At 42.9% G+C, this 18,610-nt stretch overlaps 1 protein-coding gene across 1 annotated transcript in view; it reads left to right on the top strand.

Annotated features, from left to right (window-relative positions):
- tm9sf2 (transmembrane 9 superfamily member 2) overlaps window positions 1-17,296 on the top strand; it is a 51,208-nt gene extending 33,912 nt beyond the window's left edge. Inside the window, exons 12-17 of the mRNA XM_063048394.1 lie at window positions 473-530; window positions 1,424-1,583; window positions 7,593-7,744; window positions 8,017-8,128; window positions 12,161-12,332; window positions 15,680-17,296. Of these exons, the coding sequence (XP_062904464.1) occupies window positions 473-530; window positions 1,424-1,583; window positions 7,593-7,744; window positions 8,017-8,128; window positions 12,161-12,332; window positions 15,680-15,747 (722 nt within the window). The 3' untranslated portion in view covers window positions 15,748-17,296. The remainder of the gene's footprint in view (window positions 1-472; window positions 531-1,423; window positions 1,584-7,592; window positions 7,745-8,016; window positions 8,129-12,160; window positions 12,333-15,679) is intronic.
- Window positions 17,297-18,610: the final 1,314 nt, after the last annotated feature.

The following is an 18,610-nucleotide window of genomic DNA, read 5'->3' as shown; positions in this document are numbered from 1 at the left end:
TTACGATTGACCCGACTTGTGAAACTCTGCATTGCATGAATTTTTCCACATATTTTTAAAGCATTTTTCATGAAAACAATAATTTTGTTATGGTATTTATACTAACTAGTCTAATTATGGATAGTCTTAGGGTGACCATTCAATGAAATGAATGTATTATAATGTTTGCATAGAGCAATACAATTTGAGTAACTATAGAAAGTAGTTATTTCTGACTCAGAGAAATTGTCTAATGGACAGTTCTCAGGGATACAACCCTTGTGCAACCTGGGAAAGCTTCTGCAATCTTCAGCTATATTTTATCAAATTGAAATTAATTGGGGAAGATAAGATGGATAGTAATGATTTGTGATCAATTATTACCATTGGTATAGCATTAGTTTTAATGTTTTTATCTACTACAGAACTATATTTCCAGTTTGTTTTCCCAAGACCTATAAAACAATTACACTTGAATTTTGTTTCTTTGTAGCATTTGGTGGTGAAAAATGGAAAACAAATGTATTATTGACTTCTTTACTATGTCCAGGGTAAGTTACTCTGCTTATTTGAAGATTTATTCAGTAGTTCTAATATTATACATCCCCATGAAGTGGAGTGAGGGAACGGGTGGAGAGTATTAAATGCTAAACAGAAAAAACATGCATGGTGAGAGAGGTTTGAAGAAGTATTTGTAAGGGTTGGAAGAGATTAAGAAGAAAGGAAGCACATAGTTCATTGAGCAACTATATATGTAGCACAATATTATAAAGGTGTGGTAAATAAACAGACTTTAATCTTGAAACTTGGATATTGGATGTTGAAATGAATCCCTCATGAGATAAGGCATTGGGCGTTGGTAGAGATAGTGATGGATGAGCAGAACACCTAATCCTCGCAACTCGATACTCTAATCCAAACAAAATGGTCCTATTACATTAGAATTGCACATTTTATGGTAGTAAAATAAGCATGTAGAAATGTGAGCAATTCGATGGCTACCTTCTGTGCTGAATCTTATGTACGACAGGAGTAGGAAAAAAGAACAAAAACTTGGGTATTTTGCTCAAGAGCAATGCATGCATTATTTTAACCCAAGGTTTATTTTCAAGTTTTAAAGTAAAATCCTTGAAACTGTTTCATTTTTTTCACAAGTATGTCAAAACAGGATTTAATTTGTGCATGATAGTGGGAAGATATAGTGGAAAATGCACATGTTAAATCCATTACATTTTGGTGGGATGTATGGATTTCTGAGCCAATAATGTTTTTAATCACAGAGATTCATGTAGAGAAATTGCATTCAGAAATCTTAATTCATTACTAATACAAGATCAACTCAAGTGTGTGTCTATCAACCCACACAAGCACCTGGCTATCCTAGATAACAGGGTTTGTCAGCAATATTGCAATTTGATGGCAAATGTGTATTTTTTCTCCCTAGAATTGTCTTTGCTGATTTCTTCCTCATGAATCTTATACTGTGGGGAGAAGGATCTTCAGCTGCAATTCCTTTTGGTACACTGGTTGCTGTTCTGGCATTGTGGTTTGGTATTTCAGTGCCTTTGACCTTTGTTGGTGCTTATTTTGGCTTCAAGAAACATGTAAGTTTCCTTGTTTTTCTTTCTGGGGAGGTATTTTTGCTGAATATGGGTAAAATAAAGCTATAATTTACTCAAAATTTAAACATATTTATGTAGTGTTTAAACATTTTATCTATTGGCCTGCCCTTTCCCTTCGTGTGCCACAGGTTGTCCAACAGTACTTACTGTTATGTAGCAAATTTACTGCAGCAAAAAATATTTCTATGGTGCTTCATAAGAGCATTGTCGAAGAGTAAGGTGAAAACGGTAAAAGGTAGAACTACTTCTCTGTGGTTCAGCTCTTTGATTTGCTTTATTACAACTTCTTCAGTGGTACGTTTTGAATAAATGCCCGGGTATTCCTCTCCACACTGCAATGATGTATAGTGCAATTTACATCACTTTAAGAAAGTCTGGTCACTGACATTGCTGTCTGTTGGGAATCTGACAACAGCGTATTGTAATACTAGTAAGTGACAATAATTTCCTTTGGGATCAATAAAGTATCTATCTATCTTGTCTGCTGTATCACAAACAATACAACAGTAATGTCACATAAAGTACTTCATTGCTGTCAGGGAATATCTGGAAAACATGAAAGCCACTACAGAATGCAAGTATTTTGTTCTGGAAACTTTCAGTGCATTGATGTTTATCTTTATGGCAGTTGAGATTTCTCATTTACTTTATGATTAAATGGAAGGAGAGGTTGGTTTGCATCCCCATCCCTAACCCATAGTCATGGGTAGTTTTATTTTATGCACCCTGGAATTTCTATCCAGTTAAGGAATCAGTTTGAATTTCTGATGGGAAAAGCTGTTCCCTTCCTCAGAAGGGTCTTGGTACCCTTTGGAGCAGAGACTAACCAGGTTTGAGGGAAATGAGTTTAAAACAAAAATTTCTGGGGCTGCGAATGCTAATAATCTATTGATTACTCACACTAACAGTCAATTGTCAGGGGCGTTTATTTTTAGGATGTTGACCCTTCCAAGTGTAATAATCTATATGATGTTCCTATGGATGACTTCAGTATCTCAAGATAAGTTTTCATAAACAATAAATAAATTTTAACTATTCATCATAACGGGTACACGTTGCAAAGATGTAGGAGGAGCAGGAGGGTAAGTGAGAAGGAAAAACATTATTCAACCAGTTTACAAGATTAATAGCATAATTTAATGTCCAGTTGTCTAGGTTCACATTCCATATGAAGTTAGTCATAACTGTTGCAACAACCAATTTATTTAAATAGAATAATCAGTGATCTTCCAAGGTCTTATTGTAGTCGCGTGCAAATGCGCTACTAAAGAAACACGCGGAGGCAGAGCTTTACTGATTCAAAATCGCGGGCTTAAATCTCCCCTCCCATGGGCCCCTGCAACCCACAGGGTGGACGTGACGTCAGACTGTCCCCGGTAGGTCCACCCTGAACGGGTAGTTCCAAACGCGCTACCGCGTGTCTGCCCGTGGCTCCCAATGGCGGTTCGAGTCCCGTGTGTGCGGGCCACCACAACACCCCCCCCCAGAAACATCCATAGGGGGAGTGGAGCCCCCAGTCTGGGTGGCTGACCTCGCTGGCGCGGTGCGGGTACCCTCACTGGTTGCTTAATGTCCAAGTGTGCCGGTTTGAGGCGGTCCACTGTAAAAGTCTCTTCCCGGCCACCCACCTCTACGACACACGTGGTTCTGTTGTGCCGGATCACCTTGAAGGGCCCCTCGTACGGCCGCTGTAGAGGTGACCTGTGCATGCCCCTGCGAATAAAAACATACTCACTGTCTCGGAGGTCTTTAGGGGTGAAGGATGGCGTGGGACCATGACTGGAGGTCGGGACCAGTGCCAGGGTCCCTACCTTGTCCCGCAGCCTCGTTAGCGCCGCTGCTGGAGTTTTTCCTAAACCTCGGGCCTCTGGTACGAACTCACCTGGGACCATCGGGGGCGCCGTAGACCAATTCCACCGAGAAGGTGTCCAGGTCCTCCTTGGGGGCGGTGCGGATGCCCAGTAGGACCCAGGGAAGCTCATCTGTCCAGTTGGGGCCCCTGAGGCGCACCATCAGGGCCGACTTGAGATGCCGGTGGAATCGGTCTACCAAACCGTTGGACTGGGGATGGTACACTGTGGTGTGATGCAGCTGGGTGCCCAGGAGCTGCAACAGTGCTGTCCACAAACCAGATGTGAAATGCGCCCCTCTGTCAGAGGTGATGTCCGTTAGGAGGCCGAACCTGACGATCCAATTTGCAATGAGTGTCCTGGCTCAGGACGCAATGGACGTGTCTGCGAACGGTACGGCTTCCAGCCATCTGGTGAACCTGTCTACCATGGTAAAGATATACCTGGCGCCCAGGGAGACTGGCAGGGGGCCGACAATATCCACATGGATGTGTTGGAACCTCCTGTACATCGGCTGGAACTGCTGGAGGGGAGCCTTCACGTGCCGCTGGACATTGGCGGTCTGGCAGTGTACGCGGGTCTTGGCCCAGTGTCTGACCTGTTTGCGTAAACCATGCCAGATGAATCTGTCCGCTACCAGCTTGATGGACGCCCGGATGGACGGGTGGGCCAGGTCGTGCAGCGTGTCGAACACCCGGCGCCTCCATGCTGCTGGTACCACGGGTTGGGGTTTGCCGATAGACACGTCGCACAGGAGTCGATCCGCTGCCGGGCCGATGGAGACGTCCTCCAACTGGAGCCCCAAAACGGCGGTGAGGTAAGCTGGGATCTCAGTGTCCGACATTGTGCTTCCGCCAGTGCTGCGTAGTCTATTCCTGAGGACGATATGCCTGCTGAGTGGAGGCAGGGGCGAGACAGTGTGTCGGCGACGACGTTGTTCTTCTCTGCGATGTGGCGGACGTCCGTGGTGAATTCTGAAATAAAGGACAGGTGCCTCTGCTGCCGAGCCGACCATGGGTCCAATACCTTGGCCAGTGTGAAGGTGAGGGGCTTGTGGTCCGTATAAACGGTGAACTCCCTTCCCTCGAGGAAGTACCGGAAATGCCGGACAGCCAGGTAGAGCGCTAGCAACTCTCTGTGGAAAGTGCTGTACTGCACCTCTGGTGGCCGTAGGTGCCGGCTGAAGAAAGTGAGTGGTCGCCACTGGTCCTCGACGAGCTGCTCCAGGAATCTGCCGACTGCCATGTTGGAAGCATCGACTGTGAGTGCCGTGGGTACATCGACTCCCGGGTGCACTAGGAGGGCCGCCTTTGCCAGCGCCTCCTTGGCCTGCTCGAACGCCTCCGTGGACTCCGCGTCCCGTGCCACTTCTTTGGCCTTGCCGGCCATCAGGCTGAACAAGGGTCTCATGATGCGTGTCACCGCCGGCACGAACCGATGATAAAAGTTGGCCATCCCTGCGAACTCCTGCAGGCCCTTGACCGTGCTGGGCTTGGGGAACTGGCGGATGGCCTGGACCTTGTCCGGTAGGGGAACTGCGCCATGTCGGTTGATTCTGTGGCCCAAGAAGTCGATCTCCGTCAGCCCGAACTGGCACTTCGCCGGATTGATTGCCAGTCCGTGGTCGCTCAGGCATTGGCAGAGCTGGCGCAAATGTGCCACGTGCTCTTGGTGCGAACTGCTGGCCACCAGGATATCGTCCAAGTAAATGAAAACGAACTCCAGGCTGCGTCCCACTGAGTCCATGAGCCTTTGGAAAGTTTGGGCTGCATTCTTGAGACCGAAAGGCATCCTCAGGAATTCGAACAAGCCGAGTAGGGTGATGAGGGCTGTCTTGGGCATGTCGTCGTTGGGGTGCACTAGGATCTGATGGTATCCCCTGACCAGGTCGATTTTCGAGAAGATGGTCACTCCATGCAGGTTCGCTGTGAAGTCCTGGATGTGGGGTACCGGGTATCTGTCGGCGGTTGTGGCGTCGTTGAGCCTTCTGTAGTCTCCACAGGGCCTCCATCCTCCTGCGGACTTGGGCACCATGTGCAGCGGGGATGCCCACGGGCTGTCTGAGCGGTGTACCATTCCCATCTCTTCCATCTTACGGAACTCCTCCTTGGCGAGGTGGAGCTTGTCGGGTGGGAGCCTGCGAGCTCGGGCGTGCAGCGGTGGTCCTTGTGTGGGGATGTGGTGCTGCACTCCGTGCTTGGGGTTGGCCATGGAGAACTGCGGGGTGACTATGGAGGGGAATTCTGCCAACACCCTGGCGAATTCATTACCCGAGAAGGTCACGGAATCCAGGTGGAGGGCCAGTAGCTTGGCCTTCCCGAGCTGGAAAGTCTGGAACGTCTCGGCGTGGACCAAACGCCGGCCTTTTAGGTCGACTAGGAGGCAGCTGGCTCGTAGGAAATCTGCCCCTAGTAGTGGCTGTGACACCGCTGCCAACGTGAAAGTCCCAAGTGAAACGGCTGGACCCAAAATGCAGTGAGATGGTTCGCGGGCCGTACATCCGAATACTGGTGCCATTTGCAGCGGTGAGTTCGGGGCCTGGGACCACATTACGAGTGTCCATGTTCGAGGGGGGGAGTACGCTGACTTTGGCCCTGATGTCTACCAGGAAGCGCCGCCCGGAGTGTCAGTCCCAGAGGTACAGGAGGCTGTCTCGGTGGCCAGCCGTCGTAGCCTTTAGTGACGGCTGGCCCTGGCCTTTGCCGGAAAAGCACATGGTGGACGGCAGCGGTGCGCACCTGAGCCCCATCTTTGGTGATAGTAACACCATTGTTCCGAACTTCCATCTATTTTCCCCCGTGGGTCTCGACGGCTTCGGTTGCGGGGCCTGGTCTTTGGTGCACGCAATCATGGCTAGGCCAATGGAGGCTGCTCCACGTTGCTTGCTCTGCCAAAGGACGGCTGTTTCAGCCGTGACCCTGCGTGGGTCGCTGAAATCCTCACTCGCGAGGAGGAGGCGAATGTCCTCTGGCATTTGCTCGAGGAACAACTGTTCAAATAAAAGGCACGGCTTATGGCTGTCCATGAGTGCCAGCATATCATTCATGAGCTCGGATGGCGTGCGGTCGTTCAGGCCGTCCATGTGTAGGAGCTGCGCTTGTGCGTTCGCGGCGGGAGAGTCTGAAGGTACAGATCAGGAGCATCTTAAGCTTAGTGTACCTGTCCTCCGTTGGTGGCTGGCGTAGGAAGTTTATGATCCGGCCTGCCGTCTCCTGGTCGAGCATACTGACCACATAGTAGTACCATGTGGCGTCGGCTGTAATGTCTCTGATATTGAATTGGGCCTCAGCCTGCTCGAACCAAACGTGGGGCTGAGTGGCCCAGAAAGTCAGGAGCTTCAGAGAGACCGCGCTGTGCGAGTTGCTCGAACTCATGGCTGGTCGCTGAGTCGCCGGCTCCAGAGGCTGCCTGGAACGTCGGGGTCACCAATGTAATCGCGCGCAAACTCGCTACTAAAGAAACACATGGAGGCAGAGAGAGCTGAACTCAGAATGCCTTTACTGATTCAAAATCTCACGCTTAACTCTCCCCTCCCATGGGCTCCTGCACCCGTGGGGGGGGACGTGACATCAGACTGTCCCCGGAAGGTCAGCCCTGAGCGGGTAGTTCCAAACGCGCTACTACATGTCTGCCCGCGGCTCCCGATGGCGGTTCGAGTCCCGCATGTGCGGGCCACCACATTGTATAGAATGTGATATCCACCATCCCACATTTGCTTTAGTTTATTGGAATCTACCTTGGAGACTGTGGCAGGAACAGATTAATGGACTCACTTTTAAAGACTTTACAACTCATGTTCTCAATATTACTTATTACTTATTTAGTATTATTTTGTTTTTAATTTCTATATTTGTGCATTTTCCACTTCTTGTCTCCATCTTGTATATAGATTTTCACTGATGCTGTTGTGTCTCTACTGTGAATGCTCGCAAGAAAATGAATGTCAGAGTAGCATAAGATGACATTCAGTATATGTATATTGATAATAAATTTACTTTGAACTTTAATCATGGTGCTATGGTGCTTCTGTCATGTCATTATGGTATTCACAGTAGCACCTTGTTGATTGTATTAAGAGTACTGTCCAGCTCTGTTTTGGGTGTTTGCTGTTCAACAACATTGAATGTGGTTCCTCTTGCAGACAATAGAGCATCCCGTTCACATTAACCAGATTCCACGCCAGATCCCTGACCAATCATTCTATACAAAGGCTTTGCCTGGAATTGTTATGGGTGGCATACTGCCATTTGGATGCATCTTCATTCAGCTGTTCTTCATTCTCAACAGCATATGGTGAGTCCCATTTGGCAATGTAGTTGTATTCAGAGAGATATTTCTGTAATAGCTACACTTGTTAAGACACCTCAGTCTTTAAAAGGAAAGCTAAAAAGTAGCTTTGGTACTCATGGAAATAGAATTTGATGTTTGTGTATTCTGTTATATTTATCACGGAACTGATGTACCTTCTCCACAGCAGCTCAGATTACTTGTGTTCAGTTAATGCAAATTTGCTCTCTAATGAACTGTATTTTCTTTTCCCGTTGCTAATTTCAGTGTTGTTGCAGGTCCCACCAGATGTATTACATGTTTGGTTTCCTGTTTTTGGTGTTTATTATTCTTGTCATCACTTGCTCTGAGGCAACTGTTCTCCTCTGTTACTTCCACCTATGTGCTGAGGTAGGTTCACAAGAAAGCCATGTTGTTTGAGTTTTGTGGAACATTGTACTTTTATTGTGATATTCCCCGAAGCTGAATTATAAAAGTTTTACATTTTTGAGGTATTATGCAACATTTCTTTTTGAGTATCTTAGGGAATATATGTGTCATCCACAAAATATGTAATAGCAATCCACCTTGGTTACATCGATGTTACCTTCCAGACCTGAGATCCATTCCACCCAGAAAAAGATGGGCAGCAGGTGCACGGTATACAGATTCCCCTCCAAGTCACACACCTCTGCCTTGTATAATGCTGATTCTCCATCATTGGATCAAAATCTAGAAACTCCCTAACAACGGCAACAGGAATACCTTCACCAGAAGGACAACAAATCATAAAAACAAGAGATTCTACAAATGCTGGAAGTCCAGAGCAACACACGTAAAATACCGGAGGAATTCAATATCTATGGAGGGGAATAAATGGTCAGGTTTTGGGGTGAGATCCTTCATTAGAAACGTTGTCTGGTTATTCCCCTTCACAGATGCTGCCTGACCTGCTGAGTTCCTACAGCATTTTGTTGGCGTTGCTCTAGAAGGACAGCATTGTGTTATGAAGCTGACCCACACTAGGGCTAGCATTAAATGCTGTCCTTGGAGATCCCCACTTCCTATAAATAATTAAAAGATATTCTACATGTAGATTAACTGACTGAATGCTGCTTGCATTGTATCAAGGTCGTATGTTTAAACCCAACGAATAATCAATGTTTATACTCCTTCCAAAACTCCACGTTCCTAATTAGAGTCCTAAAAGTTATGCAGCATAGAAGTAAGCCGAACTCATCCATCCCTAATGCCCCATCCAAGCTAGTCCCATTTGCTAGCATTTGCCCACTAACATTCTAAACCTTACCAATCCATGTATCTGTCCAACTGTCTTTTAATTACCATTTTTGTACCTCCCTCTGGCAATTCAGTCCACATCTTTTGTGTAAAAAAACCTGTTTTTAAAGTTCCTAATACATATTTCCCCTTTCACCTTAAATCTATGCCCTCTAGTTCCTGATTTTCCAACTCTAGGAGAAAGATCTTATGCAATTCAACCTATCTCCATATGCCCCTCATGACTTTATGGAGCTCTAAATTTTGTACTAAATTGAGAAAGAGACAAAATTGGCAACTCTGTGCTAACTGCATCTGATGGGCAGAACAATGAGCGGAGCAATTTCTCACATCACCAGCGACCCAGGATGAATCCTGATCAGAGGTGCTGCCTGTGTAGAGTTTGCACATTCTGCCTGTGACTGCGTGAGGTTCCTCCGGAAAAGTTATGTGCGTCTGTAGGATAATTGACTGCTGTAAATTGCCACTGGTATGTGTAGGTAAGAGGTAGAATGTGGGGGAAGTTAATCAGAATGTAAAGACTCTATGAAAAGAGAATTAATGTAGGATTAGTGCATATGAGTTTATTTGCTACAAAATAATGTTTGTTACTATATAATTTTAAGGAAAGTTGGAGCGATTCTTTTGTTTATTTCTGATTCTTGTGGATTAATCTCTATCTGTAGCATTACAGGAGAAGTCTGAAATTTTTTGTTTCACAGGACTTAGGGCTCGTGAACAGTCTTAAATGTAAAAGCACAAAACGGATGAAGCAACGCCGAGTTGATATCCAAAACTTTATCCAATGTATTTTTTTGAACTTTAAGTTGTAGTTGGGACTTTATTGTTTATATAGAATTCGTAATCTCATTATGGTTTGGAAAGCATAGATCATAGAGCAGTGATGTATAGCTGCAGCATTCAAAACAGCATTCATTATCCACTCTTTCAAAGTGTGGTACAAGTCATTTTGCACTCTGGTGTAAAACAAATTTAGCACTCACAAGGGCGAAAGGGGTAGACAAGTAAGCTGTTGGCAATACATAGGAATGGGAGGAGACCTGTGTGGTGTATCAACATTGCCGTGAACCCTGAATGGCCCATTTTTATGCTATGCTTTCTATATAATGGCGTACAGTCATTTAAAAATGATTTAGTGTTGTAGTACTCAGTAGACACTTAGCTTGCACTATTATGCAGCATTCCATTGTTTTTGCCCTCGTCTCTGTATATATTTTGTATTTATTACAGTGGATTCTCGTTAATTGCGACACATCGGGACCAATACATTTTGGCCCAATTAAGCGGCTGTCTCAGTTAGCCGAAGTTTTAGCCAAAAAAGTGAAAAAAAGACAAACTGAGTAACAAATTATGTATTTAAATGAAATGCAGAACAAGTTAGAACACTACCACTACTTCTGCAGTACTATAAAACTGTATTAGTTCTTCAATTCAAGAGAAAATCTGCAGATACTGGAAATCCAAGCAACACACACAAAATGCTGGAGGAACTCAGCAGGCCAGGCAGCATCTGTGGAAAAGAGTACAGTTGATGTTTTGGGCCGACATCCTTCAGCAGGACTGAAGAGTAGATTTAAAAGGTGGGGGAGGGGAGAGAGAAACACAAGGTGATAGGTAAAAGCTCAAGAGGGAGGGATGAAGTAAAGAGCTGGGAAGCTGATTGGTGAAAGAGATACAGGGCTGGAGAAGGGGAGGTCTGATAGGACAGAAGGCAATTGGATTTCCAGCATCTGCAGATTTTCTCTTACTTGTGATTGGATTACTACACTGCAAAGTCTTTTCCAGGGATGCCTGCCCTGAAGAAGTTTAAGTCTTCCCTTCGAGGGGAATTCAGTGAAACCTTCTCTCACTGCTCCCCCTCTGTGATCCCTGCGACCCTCTGACTCTTCAACCACGTGCTCACTCTTTCCCGCTACTGCAGCCATGTATTCTTTCTGGGAACATACCTTTGCCACCAGCTTGTACCACGCAATTTCCAGATTCATTTTCAAATTCTCAAACTTCCAGTAATGCCCCCCACTTCACCATTCCCCATCCCTTTTTCCCTCTATTATCTTATCTCCTTGCCCACTCATTGCCAACCTCTGGTGCTCCTCCCCCCTTTTCTTTCTTCCATGGCCTTCTATCCTCTTCTATCAGACTCCCCCTTCTCCAGTCCTGTATCCCTTTCACCAATCAACTTCCCAGTTCTTTACTTCATCCCTTCCCCTTCAGGTTTCACCTATCACCTTGTGTTTCTCTCTCCGCTTCCCCTCCTTTTAAATCTATTCCTCAGCTTTTTTTCCCCAGTCCTGCCGAAGTGTCTTGGCCCAAAACATCGACTGTACTCTCTTCCATAGATGCTGTCTGGCCTGCTGAGTTCCTCCATCATTTTGTGTGTGTTGCCTGCAGAAGTTCTTAATAGTTATCAACGGAGGAATTAATCCACATCACGTTCTTTTGACTATAAATGAACAAAATCAGCAGATGTCTAGTGCCGATGATGAACTGGCTTCATACAATGTTTTCGACGATTGCATCCTCCAAATCTTCATTTTTATTGTAACAGTCAAGATTCTTCATAGTTTCTAATTTTTTGAGGTCATGAAATTTTTTCATTTTCACTCCTGGCCATTTCCTGCATGTCCAAGCCTGAATGTTTGAAACAGCAATGAGCAAATCAGTTCTGAATTGTCTTGTTGCTTATTTCTTGCCAATTATTAGTGACAAAAATTGCTGCTTTTTGAACACAAACACACGCAACTGATGCTGTTTTAAAAACTGTTCGCTTGTAACAGCCACACAAGTGCATACGACTTTTGCTAGTTGGAAATTGTTTGACTACGGCCTCCTGCCCCAATTAAGTGGCATAGTGTCCCAGGTAAACAAACCTGCTATTTTCCCGATTAGTTTTTCTTCTTTGAGTTGTCCCAAGTAAACAGCTGCCCCAATTAACTGATGGCCCATTTACCAGAATCCACTGCATGACTGTATCTACAGCTTACTCTGCGGGAATCACTCGAGTAAAGAATTTCATTGCACCCTGGTGTATATGATCTGAGCTATAGTTTACAAGCAGGTTGGAGTGAGGGTGTGAGGGAAACATGTCATCCAACTATGTTCTTGGATATAATTTTTTAATATACTTATTCTCTATTGTTTCAGGACTATCACTGGCAGTGGCGATCATTCCTAACCAGTGGATTTACAGCAATCTATTTCTTGATCTATGCAATCCATTACTTCTATTCCAAATTGCAGATAACGGGAACTGCCAGTATCTTTCTGTACTTTGGATACACAATGATAATGGCATTGATCTTCTTCCTTTTCACAGGTAAGTTGTTCATAACAATTCTGTCCAGTTTAGTATTTATCTTTTTTTTAATGAGGCACTTTATAAAGTTTTTTCTGTCCTCTCCTCTGTTACCTTTAGCTACTTTACTGAGATGACACGTGGATCTTAATATCTTCTAACCAGCATTGGGAATAGAAATTGTACCATCATAAATTGGAACATTAAACTGGTATTATCTCAGAATTCATTGAAGTTTTAATTAAAATTGAGATATTGTCAGAGCAGACCCAATATAAGTTACCAACCACAGAGATATGGGGCCAACAGAACACAAGATGAGTTAAGACAGAGTTTTTGGGTGGTCAAAGGCACACTGAGTAGAACTGTTCAGTCTTGACCTCTGGTGCTGTCTGTGTGGCATTTGCATGTTCTCCCTATGTTTTGCACATTTCTGGTGCCCTGGTTCTTCCAGAGACACAAAGTTGGAAGGTGAGTTGGCCACTATAAACTTTCCCTTGGCGTGTAGGTGAGTGGTAGAAGGTAGGATAGTTGGTGTGAATGAATGGAAATTTTTGATAAAGTATAAGTTGGTATTTGGGTTGGCTGATAAGCCTGTTTCTGTGCAACCTTGATTTTATGAGCTTCTCTACATTTTCTTCCTCAACAATTAAGTTTTGAGTTTATATATGGGGAAAATAGAATAACTATTTATGGTTAGTTGTTCATATCTGCAGGATGTCCAGAAGAGTTTTGCAATATTTCAGTTTCTAAGGGGAAATCTTGAGTGACAAATCTGTTGGAATCCTTTGAGGAAATAACATGCAGAATAGACAAAGCATAGTCAGTGAATTCACGTCTAAGTCCTTCATTGATGTTGCTCAATATTGAACTGAAGAGAGAAACTGTTTGTGCACTCAGTCCAGCCCAATGTATGGCTTTCCCAAAAGTGCTTGAGAATTCCAGCACTCTTGTGCTGCAGGGTCAAATCACATTTGGGTTTGCATGGAGGAAGTTGTAAGCAATTAAACACCTTGGGAACTTGGTTTTCTCTGATTGTTGCTTACCTGCAGAATGTGGGCTATTTATGAGCAGCTGGTGTGTAACAGCTTAGGTTGGATTTGGAGAGTCAGAAATCACAGGTAATGTCCATTTCCTTACTCCTTTGAGCACTCTTGGTGCGTGAAGATCTGGATATGGAGGCCTCCCAACAGAATGCCTTGTCATAGGAGAATCCTCTTAACTTAAATGACTGATGAGCCTCGTCATGTGCTTCTGAAGTGTTGCTATAGTGATGCTGCTCTGTATGTGTTTGGGGATGATAGAGCAGAGCAGAGATGGCTGAAGTTTCTGGGAATAGTTCATAAAACGCAGGATATGTAAGATAAAATTCTATGGCATTACAGGAAAGATACTGGCATGAATAGCAGAGTGGCTAATAGGCAGGAGGTAGCAAGTGGAAATAAAAGGGGCCTTTTCTAGTTGGCTGCTTACCTGCAGAATGTGGGCTGTTTATGAGCAGCTGGTGTGTTAACAGCTTAGGTTGGATTTGGAGAGTCCTCAGGGGTCAGTATTGGTACCGGTGCTTTTCACATTGCTTGTCAGTGATTTTGATAATGGAATTGATAGCTTTGTGATAAAGTTTGCAGATTATATGAATTTACGTAAAGGGATAGGTAGTGCTGAGGAAGCAATGCAATTGCAGCAGGACTTAGACAAATTGAAAGAATGGGCAAAAAAGTGGCAGACGGAATGCAGCATTTGGAAATCTGTGATAATGCATTTTGGTAAAAGGGTCAATAGTGCGGACTATTATCTAAATGGGGAGAAGGTTCAAACATCAGAGGTGCAGAGGGACTTCTCCTTATTTAGATAATAGTCCACACTATTGTTCTTTTTTACCAAAATGCATTATCATACATTTCCCAACACTGTTTTCCCATATCTCAGAAACGGTGTTGTCATTGGAGAGAGTCCAGAGGAGGTTCACGAGGATGATTCTGGATATGAAGGGGGTTAACACAAGGGGAGCATTTGGCAGCTTTGGGCCTGTACTCAGTGGAATTTAGAAGAATGCAGGGAGGATCTTATTGAAAGCTACTGAATGTTGAAAGAACTAGATAGGGTGGATATGGAAAGTATGTTTCCTATGGTGGGGGTATCCAAAACTAGAGAGCACAGCCTCAAAATTGAGGGGCAACCCTTTAGAACAGAGGTAAGGAGGATATTTTTAATCAGAGAGTAGTGACTATGGAATGCCCTGCCACAAACTACACTGGAGACCTAGTCCGTGTGTATATTTAAGGCGGAAGTTGATTGTTTCCTGATCCGTCACAGCATCAAAGGATATGGCAAGATGGCCGGTGTATGGGGTTGAGTGAGATCTGGGATCAGCCATGATGGAATGGCCTAATTCTGCTCCCATGTCTTAAAAAGCAGGAATAGGAGTGCTCTGTACACCCACTTTTCCCCTTCTGCCCCCGCCCTTTAATTCAGGCATTTAGAGGGAACTCCAGATTTAACATAGTCTGTTAAATATCTGTTAGGAAACTTGTGAATGAAATCCACCCAATGAATGGATTTTCAACTGGTTGGGGAATCGAGGATGAGAGAGCACAGGTTTAAGGAGAGAAGGGAGAAATTTAATAGGAACCTGAGGGGCTGCTTTTTTCACCCAGAGGGTGGTCAGTATATGGAACAAGCTGCTGGAGGCAGTGTTGAGGCAGGTACATTAACAACTTTTTGGACAGGTACATAGATCACAAAGATTGAATGGACAAATGAGAGCAGCATAAATGGGCATTGTGGTTGGCATGGACATGTTGGGCTGAAGATCCTGTTTCCACGCTGTGAAGCTCTGAGAGAGCCAGTTTCTATTCAAGGTCCAGTCTGCTGACTGACATAATGATTCAGGGATATGGAAAAACTGAGGATAATTCTACAGTTCCATTCTTGTACCTGACAGTGCACAAGCCTGTGTCACAAATACTCTACATATGTTTGCTCAGCTAAGAAGAAAAGACAGATTTAAGAACCGTTCAATGCTGTGGTTTGTGGAGGTGTCCTGCTGTTCAGTCAGTGATTTACTTGCTGTAGGCACCAGCACTCTTGTTGCATTCCAGGTCATTGGTCAACCTCAGCAGGCAGAATGCCACTAGCTGCAAGTTAGATCTCTTTGATTCACAGCTGGGTTGTGGCAAGGTATCATGAGCAATGTGCTGGTAAAACATCAGTGGTCTTGAAGAACATGGAAATTATATCATTTATGTTTCTTGGCTCAAGTCATTTGCAGGATATAAACATCAAATCAATAGTAAATTTAAGCAGTATTATATATCTAAGTATTAATGATGTCTGAAAACAGCTTATTTTATCTATTTTTTTTCTAGGAACTATTGGATTTTTTGCATGTTTCTGTTTTGTGACCAAGATCTACAGTGTTGTCAAGGTGGATTAATGGAATAGCATTTTGGGGAAATATGCATATGTTTAACGGAACTGGTGTTTACCAAGATAATTTGATAACCAGCAGATGGGCATCTGTTCACTGAGAAGAGCTGTTGTACAGAATACTGATGCAGCGTTTATTTCAGATTCTAAACTTATTAGGCTAAAATCAGTTTCGAGCGATTGGACTTATTGGTTTTGGAGTGAAATCTCTCATTCACCTTTTATGTTGAATCAGATTTGAATCTGTTGCCTATTTATTTATTGTGCTTCACTTTCTAACAGTGACTTTGAGAGATAAATATGAAACAATAATGCTTCAGTAAATTGTACAAACTTTCTACTTGGAATGAAGATTGCTGATATTCAAAGAAGCAAAAGTTGAGGAAAAATACACTAACTGTCTGGTTTCTAATTGTTTAGCCTGGAACCTATTTTGTAATTATTTTTCCCCTTATTTTCCTCTTTCTTAATTAATTTGTTTGAAGTACTGCACAACATATTTAAATTTGTGGCTAGTTAAGTCTACGTGACTTTCCTCCTTTCATGCCAGAAGGCATTGAGATTTTTTTTAAACAGTGGCAGAGAATGGTGCTTCATTTAAACATTATTCTCCAGGATACAATTTCAACAGCATTATTTACCAAACTTTTTTTTATAATTTATTAGTTTTCTGATAATAACAGTGCTGTATAGTCATTATTGGCTGTCTCATTGTGATAAACCAGTCACCATGAGATAAAAGTGAAAAATACCTAGGTGTCCAATAATATATTTATATAGTGTTTAACTTAAAATGGGTTGTCGAATGATTTGAAGGCCCAGGATGTCCTGACTTGCTTCACTAATCACTATACTTCCCATCTTTCTCACTGGTACCTTATAGTTTTTCTTCTGTTCTATTACTGAAATACCTAACATAATGAAAAATAGATTCTTTGCCTAACTCCCTGCAGTCTTGTTTCGACTGTTTCTTTTTTGCAAACTTGTGATTTCACTTCAAAGCTGTGTTTCCAATTTGCAGTTTTGGATGTGTCACCCTCTGGTGCAGAAAGAAGATGTAAAGATCTTTATTTAAAGGAAGAAATTAATTTTACTAAATATAGGAGTGTGACACTTTAGAGGTGGAAATGTCAGGTGCAGGAAATAGAATTGTGAAAATCTGAAGTATCTTTTGCATTCCTTATTGTTTGCTAGTTATTTACGTTATGTTCCATGCACTTAATACTACAGAAATAAATTAAGAGGATTAATTTTACTCATTGGGTGGTCTGAGTTTGATGGTAATTGCTTACTTTAGTGATTCTGATCCCTTTTTGATGGTTGTCTGAAGATTTTATTTGGGAATATTTTTAATGTAAATAATATTTTCTATGACAAGGCAGTGGTCATTTATGAAGAATAATTTAAATATTGAAGAATGTTATGCTGGGTTATTTGTTAATGATACACTTTTTAGTGGGTGTTGGATACTGTATCTTTATATTTTTAATTATTTTGGATGACTCTAGAACTTATACTGAATTGTTCAGATTTCAAATGTACAATCTCTTGTTAAATAAACTTTGTAAAAAAAAAAATGCCTAATTGCTTTGCTGGTTTAAAAGAAAAACATGAAAAAGATTGTTTGATGTAGTTGTACAAAATCACAGAAAAAATGTGCTAAATGAGCCAATTCAGCCCATGGTATCTGCAGCAGACAAAAGGACACTAATCACACATTGCAGCTTTGGTGTCAAATTTTTCCAGTCCCAGCAACATTATCATCTCTGCAGCCAGTTCAGTACAAATTGTTTCTGTAACTTGGAGACCTGTAACTGGGGCATTGTATGCACTTTCAGCATAACATACCTACTCTTGCATTTGTGTCTTTTACCTTTAAGAATCTGTAGACATATTCATACACACTTAATGTCATCCTGTTGTACACAAGTCTTTCCCAAGTTAATGGAAGGCCTGACTTTGGGAAATCTGAACCGTGCAATTCTCTCTAATTTTTAAAATATTTTTCAAAGTGATAGTGATGGAAATATAAGCTAATGTCCATTCGGAACTGGATATAGTATATATTCTTTCAATTTAATTATGGGCAGTGTTGTGGAGAGCATACACTCAGTGGCCACCTTATTAGGTACCCTTTTCACCTCTTTAATGCAAATATCTAATCAGCCAATCATGTGGCAGTAACTTAATGCATAAAAGCATGCAGACATGGTCAAGAGGTTCAGTTGTTGTTTAGAACAAACAACAGAGTGGGGAAAAGTGTGATCTAACTGAATTTGACCACAGAATGATCGTTGGTGCTAGACGGGGTGGTTTGAGTATCTCAGAAACTGCCGATCAGGGATTTTCACACACAAAAGTCTTGAATTTACAGAGTTTTTTTTGCGGAAAACCAAAAAGAAATCCAATGTTTGTGACTGTATGTGTTGGATTGTACTATGATTTGCAAGGAGAATGGCTAGACTGGTTCAAGCTGACAGGAAGGTAAAGGTAACTCAAATAACCATGTGTTACAACAGTGGTTTGTAGAAGAGAATTTCTGAATGCACAACATGTCAAACCTTGAAATGGAAGGGCTGTGGCATCAGAAGGCCACAAGCATACTGTACACTTAGTGGCATTGTTCCTTCTAAGCTACACAATGCACAGCCACGCAGTAACTGAAACCTTCCCATGCACATAGCCTTCGTTGGTTGGTGCACAGCTGGAATTGGACGCATCTAGAAAAAGTTTACGAATTCAATTTTCATTCTAAATGTTCATAGTATGCATATTACAAAGAAAAGCATTTAAAGTGTCAAGCAGCTTTCAGGCTCTGAAAAATTTTCCTGCTCAGAACAATAGTTGGTCTGCACAACTGTAGAGGGAGA

Source organism: Mobula hypostoma, chromosome 5 (assembly GCF_963921235.1).
Source record: "Mobula hypostoma chromosome 5, sMobHyp1.1, whole genome shotgun sequence".
Lineage (NCBI taxonomy): Eukaryota > Metazoa > Chordata > Chondrichthyes > Myliobatiformes > Myliobatidae > Mobula > Mobula hypostoma.
This window is presented reverse-complemented; position numbering and strand designations above follow the sequence as displayed.